This window comes from Cherax quadricarinatus, chromosome 4 (assembly GCF_038502225.1).
Source record: "Cherax quadricarinatus isolate ZL_2023a chromosome 4, ASM3850222v1, whole genome shotgun sequence".
In the NCBI taxonomy this organism is placed as follows: Eukaryota; Metazoa; Arthropoda; class Malacostraca; order Decapoda; family Parastacidae; genus Cherax; species Cherax quadricarinatus.
Window position 1 is genome coordinate 46701855 of NC_091295.1, and position 9035 is coordinate 46710889.

The 9035-nt window shown below is 44.1% G+C and overlaps 1 protein-coding gene across 1 annotated transcript in view; it reads right to left on the reverse strand.

The window, feature by feature from the left end:
• Nucleotides 1-8250, reverse strand: part of LOC128684347 (uncharacterized) — a 60241-nt gene extending 51991 nt beyond the window's left edge. The window contains exon 1 of the mRNA XM_070098235.1: nucleotides 8044-8250. Coding sequence (XP_069954336.1) covers nucleotides 8044-8250 — 207 coding nt within the window. The remainder of the gene's footprint in view (nucleotides 1-8043) is intronic.
• Nucleotides 8251-9035: the final 785 nt, after the last annotated feature.

A 9035-nucleotide genomic window follows, 5' to 3' on the forward strand; every position in this document is an offset into this window, starting at 1 on the left:
CCTCTATTAATCAACACCTGCTACAGTGTCCTCTATTAATCAACACCAGCTACAGTGTCCTCTATTAATCAACACCTGCTACAGTGTCCTCTTAATCAACACCTGCTACAGTGTCCTCTATTAATCAACACCTTCTACAGTGTCCTCTATTAATCAACACCTGATACAGTGTCCTCTATTAATCAACACCTGCTACAGTGTCCTCTATTAATCAACACCTGCTACAGTGTCCTCTATTAATCAACACCTGCTACAGTGTCCTCTATTAATCAACACCTGCTACAGTGTCCTCTATTAATCAACACCTGCTACAGTGTCCTCTATTAATCAACACCTGCTACAGTGTCCTCTATTAATCAACACCTGCTACAGTGTCCTCTATTAATCAACACCTGCTACAGTGTCCTCTATTAATCAACACCTGCTACAGTGTCCTCTATTAATCAACACCTGCTACAGTGTCCTCTATTAATCAACACCTGCTACAGTGTCCTCTATTAATCAACACCTGCTACAGTGTCCTCTATTAATCAACACCTGCTACAGTGTCCTCTATTAATCAACACCTGCTACAGTGTCCTCTATTAATCAACACCTGCTACAGTGTCTGCTCTATTAATCAACACCTGCTACAGTGTCCTCTATTAATCAACACCTGCTACAGTGTCCTCTATTAATCAACACCTGCTACAGTGTCCTCTATTAATCAACACCTGCTACAGTGTCCTCTATTAATCAACACCTGCTACAGTGTCCTCTATTAATCAACACTACAGTGTCCTCTATAAATCAACACCTGTGTCCTCTATTAATCAACCCCTGCTACAGTGTCCTCTATTAATCAACACCTGCTAGAGAGTCCTCTATTAATCAACACCTGCTACAGTGTCCTCTATTAATCAACACCTGCTACAGTGTCCTCTATTAATCAACACCTGCTACAGTGTCCTCTATTAATCAACACCTGCTACAGTGTCCTCTATTAATCAACACCTGCTACAGAGTCCTCTATTAGTCAACACCTGCTACTGTCCTCTATTAATCAACACCTGCTACAGTGTCCGCTATTAATCAACACCTGCTACAGTGTCCTCTATTAATCAACACCTGCTACAGTGTCCTCTATTAATCAACACCTGCTACAGTGTCCTCTATTAATCAACACCTCTATTAATCAACACCTGCTACAGTGTCCTCTATTAATCAACACCTGCTACAGTGTCCTCTATTAATCAACACCTGCTACAGTGTCCTCTATTAATCAACACCTGCTACAGTGTCCTCTATTAATCAACACCTGCTACAGTGTCCTCTATTATTAATCAACACCTGCTACAGTGTCCTCTATTAATCAACACCTGCTATATAAATCAACACCTGCTACAGTGTCCTCTATTAATCAACACCTGCTACAGTGTCCTCTATAAATCAACACCTGCTACAGTGTCCTCTATTAATCAACACCTGCTACAGTGTCCTCTATTAATCAACACCTGCTACAGTGTCCTCTATTAATCAACACCTGCTACAGTGTCCTCTATTAATCAACACCTGCTACAGTGTCCTCTATTAATCAACACCTGCTACAGTGTCCTCTATAAATCAACACCTGCTACAGTGTCCTCTATTAATCAACACCTGCTACAGTGTCCTCTATTAATCAACACCTGCTACAGTGTCCTCTATTAATCAACACCTGCTACAGTGTCCTCTGTTAATCAACACTTGCTACAGTGTCCTCTGTTAATCAACACCTGCTACAGTGTCCTCTATTAATCAACATCTGCTACAGTGTCCTCCATTAATCAACACCTGCTACAGTGAACGCCATTAATCAATACCTGCTACAGTGTCCTCTATAAATCAACACCTGCTACATTGTCCTCTATTAATCAACACCTGCTACAGTGTCCTCTATTAATCAACACCTGCTACAGTGTCCTCTATTAATCAACACCTGCTACAGTGTCCTCTGTTAATCAACACTTGCTACAGTGTCCTCTGTTAATCAACACCTGCTACAGTGTCCTCTATTAATCAACCTCTGCTACAGTGTCCTCCATTAATCAACACCTGCTACAGTGAACGCCATTAATCAATACCTGCTACAGTGTCCTCTATAAATCAACACCTGCTACATTGTCCTCTATTAATCAACACCTGCTACAGTGTCCTCTATTAATCAACACCTGCTACAGTGTCCTCTATTAATCAACACCTGCTACAGTGTCCTCTATTAATCAACACCTGCTACAGTGTCCTCTATTAATCAACACCTGCTACAGTGTCCTCTATAAATCAACACCTGCTACAGTGTCCTCTATAAATCAACACCTGGTACAGTGTCCTCTATTAATCAACACCTGCTACAGTTTCCTCTATTAATCAACACCTGCTACAGTGTCCTCTATTAATCAACACCTGCTACAGTGTCCTCTATTAATCAACACCTGCTACAGTGTCCTCTATTAATCAACACCTGCTACAGTGTCCTCTATTAATCAACACCTGCTACAGTGTCCTCTATTAATCAACACCTGCTACAGTGTCCTCTATTAATCAACACCTGCTACAGTGTCCTCTATAAATCAACACCTGCTACAGTGTCCTCTATTAATCAACACCTGCTACAGTGTCCTCTATAAATCAACACCTGCTACAGTGTCCTCTATAAATCAACACCTGCTACAGTGTCCTCTATTAATCAACACCTGCTACAGTGTCCTCTATTAATCAACACCTGCTACAGTGTCCTCTATTAATCAACACCTGCTACAGTGTCCTCTATTAATCAACACCTGCTACAGTGTCCTCTATTAATCAACACCTGCTACAGTGTCCTCTATTAATCAACACCTGCTACAGTGTCCTCTATTAATCAACACCTGCTACAGTGTCCTCTATTAATCAACACCTGCTACAGTGTCCTCTATTAATCAACACCTGCTACAGTGTCCTCTATTAATCAACACCTGCTACAGTGTCCTCTATAAATCAACACCTGCTACAGTGTCCTCTATTAATCAACACCTGCTACAGTGTCCTCTATAAATCAACACCTGCTACAGTGTCCTCTATAAATCAACACCTGCTACAGTGTCCTCTATAAATCAACACCTGCTACAGTGTCCTCTATAAATCAACACCTGCTACAGTGTCCTCTATTAATCAACACCTGCTACAGTGTCCTCTATTAATCAACACCTGCTACAGTGTCCTCTATTAATCAACACCTGCTACAGTGTCCTCTATTAATCAACACCTGCTACAGTGTCCTCTATAAATCAACACCTGCTACAGTGTCCTCTATAAATCAACACCTGCTACAGTGTCCTCTATAAATCAACACCTGCTACAGTGTCCTCTATAAATCAACACCTGCTACAGTGTCCTCTATTAATCAACACCTGCTGATGAGGTTCTCATGTAATACTGAGAAGAGTTTGTGAGGTTGTCAAAGCAAAACAGATTCTTTTTTCCTAGCAGCTGGCCTGCCTAGCAGCTGGCCTGCCTAGCAGCTGGCCTGCCTAGCAGCTGGCCTGCCTAGCAGCTGGCCTGCCTAGCAGCTGGCCTGCCTAGCAGCTGGCCTGCCTAGCACATGGCCTGCCTAGCAGCTGGCCTGCCTAGCAGCTGGCCTGCCTAGCAGCTGGCCTGCCTAGCAGCTGGCCTGCCTAGCACCTGGCCTGCCTAGCAGCTGGCCTGCCTAGCAGCTGGCCTGCCTAGCAGCTGGCCTGCCTAGCATCTGGCCTGCTTGCCACAGTGGCAGCTGGTCTGCCAGGCAGTTCTGTCTGCCTCCCTCTATATTCCTGCCTGTCTCTCCATCTACTTGCTTGCCTATCTTTGTATCTCTCTGCCTGCCTGCCTGTCTACCTATTTGTCTGTCTGTCTACCTGTAAGTCTGCTTAACTATTTGTCTGCCTTTCTGTCTGTTTGCTTTTCTGCCTGTTTCTCTGTTTGTCTTTCCAAGAATCTCTCTGCCTGTTTGCCCGAGTGTCTGCCTTCTTCCCTGTCTGTTTCTATGCATGCCTTTCTGTTTTCTTGTCTGCTTGTCTGCTTGCCTGCCTCTCTTTCTGCCTGCCTGCCCTCCAAGCTTCTACTTTCCACAAACCATCATTTACAAGATTTAAAATCACTGAAAGTCTTCATTTATTAAGAGTTCCGAACTGTACAAGTTCCTGACATTCCCACATTACTGCTATCATGCGTAGAACTGATGATATCATTCCTACATTACTACTATCATGCGTAGAACTGATGATATCATTCCTACATTACTACTATCATGCGTAGAACTGATGATATCATTCCCACATTACTGCTATCATCCGTAGAACTGATGATATCATTCCTACATTACTGCTATCATGCGTAGAACTGATGATATCATTCCTACATTACTGCTATCATGCGTAGAACTGATGATATCATTCCTACATTACTGCTATCATGCGTAGAACTGATGATATCATTCCCACATTACTGCTATCATGCATACAACTGATGATATCATTCCTACATTACTGCTATCATGCGTAGAACTGATGATATCATTCCTACATTACTGCTATCATGCGTAGAACTGATGATATCATTCCCACATTACTGCTATCATGCGTAGAACTGATGATATCATTCCCACATTACTGCTATCATGCGTAGAACTGATGATATCATTCCCACATTACTGCTATCATGCGTAGAACTGATGATATCATTCCCACATTACTGCTATCATGCGTAGAAGTGATAATATCATTCCCACATTACTGCTATCATGCGTAGAACTGATGATATCATTCCCACATTACTACTATCATGCATACAACTGATGATATCATTCCCACATTACTACTATCATGCATACAACTGATAATATCATTCCCACATTACTGCTATCATGCATAGAAGTGATAATATCATTCCCACATTACTACTATCATGCATACAACTGATGATATCATTCCTACATTACTGCTATCATGCGTAGAAGTGATGATATCATTCCTACATTACTGCTATCATGCATAGAAGTGATAATATCATTCCCACATTACTGCTATCATTCCTACGTTGCTGCTATCATTTTCATTTTGGTGCTATTATTCCCACTTTCACTGCCATCTTTCTCTTCCTCCTTTACTCTATGCTTCCACCTTAATACTATTACTCCCCTGGCTCTTCGTGCCTCTGTTTCTCTCTCTTTCTCTTTCTCTCTCTTTCTCTTTCTTTCTCTTTTTCTCTGTCTTACACCCCTCCCTTCCTTCCAAACAACGTCCCTCAGATTATTTCTCTCTAGCCTCTCCTTTCCTCATTCTCTCCCTCTGACTCCTCACTACTCACAGCAAGGGTGATGCCCACTCCCTCACTACTCACAGCAAGGGTGATGCCCACTCCCTCACTACTCACATCAAGGGTGATGCCCACTCCCTCACTACACACAGCAAGGGTGATGCCCACTCCCTCACTACTCACAGCAAGGGTGATGCCCACTCCCTCACTACTCACAGCAAGGGTGATGCCCACTCCCTCACTACTCACATCAAGGGTGATGCCCACTCCCTCACTACTCACATCAAGGGTGATGCCCACTCCCTCACTACTCACAGCAAGGGTGATGCCCACTCCCTCACTACTCACATCAAGGTTGATGCCCACTCCGTCACTACTCACATCAAGGGTGATGCCCACTCCCTCACTACTCACATCAAGGGTGATGCACACTCCCTCACTACTCACATCAAGGGTGATGCCCACTCCCTCACTACTCACATCAAAGGTGATGCCCACTCCCTCACTACTCACAGCAAGGGTGATGCCCATTCCCTCACTACTCACATCAATGGTGATGCCCACTCCCTCACTACTCACATCAGGGGTGATGCCCACTCCCTCACTACTCACATCAAGGGTGATGCCCACTCCCTCACTACTCACATCAAGGGTGATGCCCACTCCATACTCAAATCAAGGGTGATGCCCACTCCCTCACAACTCACATCAAGGGTGATGCCCACTTCATACTCACATCAAGGGTGATGCCCACTTCATACTCACATCAAGGGTGATGCCCACTCCCTCACTACTCACATCAAGGGTGATGCCCACTCCCTCACTACTCACATCAAGGGTGATGCCCACTCCCTCACTACTCACATCAAGGGTGATGCCCACTCCCTCACTACTCACATCAAGGGTGATGCCCATTCCCTCACTACTCACATCAAGGGTGATGCCTACTCCCTCACTACTCACATCAAGGTTGATGCCCACTCCATACTCACATCAAAGGTGATGCCCACTCCCTCACTACTCACATCAAGGGTGATGCCCACTCCCTCACTACTCACATCAAGGGTGATGCCCACTCCCTCACTACTCACATCAAGGGTGATGCCCACTCCCTCACTACTCACATCAAGGGTGATGCCCACTTCCTCACTACTCACATCAAGGGTGATGCCCATTCCCTCACTACTCACATCAAGGGTGATGCTCACTCCATCACTACTCACATCAAGGGTGATGCCCACTCTCTCACTACTCACAGCAAGGGTGATGCCCACTCCCTCACTACTCACAGCAAGGGTGATGCCCACTCCCTCACTACTCACAGCAAGGGTGATGCCCACTCCCTCACTACTCACAGCAAGGGTGATGCCCACTCCCTCACTACTCACAGCAAGGGTGATGCCCACTCCCTCACTACTCACAGCAAGGGTGATGCCCACTCCCTCACTACTCACATCAAGGGTGATGCCCACTCCCTCACTACTCACATCAAGGGTGATGCCCACTCCCTCACTACTCACAGCAAGGGTGATGCCCACTCCCTCACTACTCACATCAAGGTTGATGCCCACTCCGTCACTACTCACATCAGGGGTGATGCCCACTTCCTCACTACTCACATCAAGGGTGATGCCCACTCCCTCACTACTCACATCAAGGGTGATGCCCACTCCCTCACTACTCACATCAAAGGTGATGCCCACTCCCTCACTACTCACAGCAAGGGTGATGCCCATTCCCTCACTACTCACATCAATGGTGATGCCCACTCCCTCACTACTCACATCAGGGGTGATGCCCACTCCCTCACTACTCACATCAAGGGTGATGCCCACTCCCTCACTACTCACATCAAGGGTGATGCCCACTCCATACTCAAATCAAGGGTGATGCCCACTCCCTCACAACTCACATCAAGGGTGATGCCCACTTCATACTCACATCAAGGGTGATGCCCACTTCATACACACATCAAGGGTGATGCCCACTCCCTCACTACTCACATCAAGGGTGATGCCCACTCCCTCACTACTCACATCAAGGGTGATGCCCACTCCCTCACTACTCACATCAAGGGTGATGCCCACTCCCTCACTACTCACATCAAGGGTGATGCCCATTCCCTCACTACTCACATCAAGGGTGATGCCTACTTCCTCACTACTCACATCAAGGTTGATGCCCACTCCATACTCACATCAAAGGTGATGCCCACTCCCTCACTACTCACATCAAGGGTGATGCCCACTCCCTCACTACTCACATCAAGGGTGATGCCCACTCCCTCACTACTCACATCAAGGGTGATGCCCACTCCCTCACTACTCACATCAAGGGTGATGCCCACTTCCTCACTACTCACATCAAGGGTGATGCCCATTCCCTCACTACTCACATCAAGGGTGATGCTCACTCCATCACTACTCACATCAAGGGTGATGCCCACTCTCTCACTACTCACTTCAAGGGTGATGCCCGTTCCCTCACTACTCACATCAAGGGTGATGCCCACTCCCTCACTACTCACATCAAGGTTGATGCCCACTCCATGCTCACATCAAGGGTGATGCCCACTTCCTCACTACTCACATCAAGGGTGATGCCCAGTCCCTCACTACTCACATCAAGGGTGATGCCCACTCTCTCACTACTCACATCAAGGGTGATACCCACTCCCTCACTACTCACATCAAGGGTGATGCCCACTCTCTCACTACTCACATCAAGGGTGATACCCACTCCCTCACTACTCACATCAAGGGTGATGCCCACTCTAGGGAAGAAGTGGCGCGGAGGGGAGTCCCTGGGCACGTATCTGAAGAACTCATCATCATCCTTGAACCACTTGACGGAGTAGATGGAGGAGTTGCCAGGTTCGTAGTCACAACGTAGCTCTACTGTGTCTCCCCGGAGGTTGTAGGGCGGGATGACCCACTCTCGTAGCCGTAGACCATCACACATTACTGTAGCACCACCACCAGGGTGAGAGAGAGAGAGAGAGAGAGAGAGAGAGAGAGAGAGAGAGAGAGAGAGAGAGAGAGAGAGAGAGAGAGAGAGAGAGAGAGATTTTTTAATTTTTTTAATATATCATCAGTGATCTAAAAGTATATATATATATATGTATATATATATATATATATATATATATATATATATATATATATATATATATATATATATATATATATATATATATATATATATATATATATATATATATATATTCATCGTGCTGAATAGGTAAAACCCGTGATTCTGGCTTAAATAGCAACATTCTTCTTGCCGAATAAGGCAATTGGAAATTTGTGTATGCAGTAATTTCACAAAAATCATTCTGAACCTGACGGGAAAATATATTTCATTGTGTTTGTTTATTATTGAATTATTGTAAATTTATCTAAAATATGTTTAGCTGGATTAGGCTAAATTAAATTGCGCTTGTTGTAATAAGGTTAGTTAAGTTTTCTAAGGTTCTTTTGGTACAAAATTATTAATTTTTACATTAAGATAAATGAAAAAAATATATCTTTAAACATATAAGAGAAGATTTTAGAAAGGACTTAATTTTAAATGAGTTCTTGTTAATTGACTAATTTTACCTATTCGGCACGACATATATTCATTTATTTCAGTATACATATATACATATATATATATGTATATATATATATATATATACATATATATATATATATATATATATATATATATATATATATATATATATATATATATATATATATATA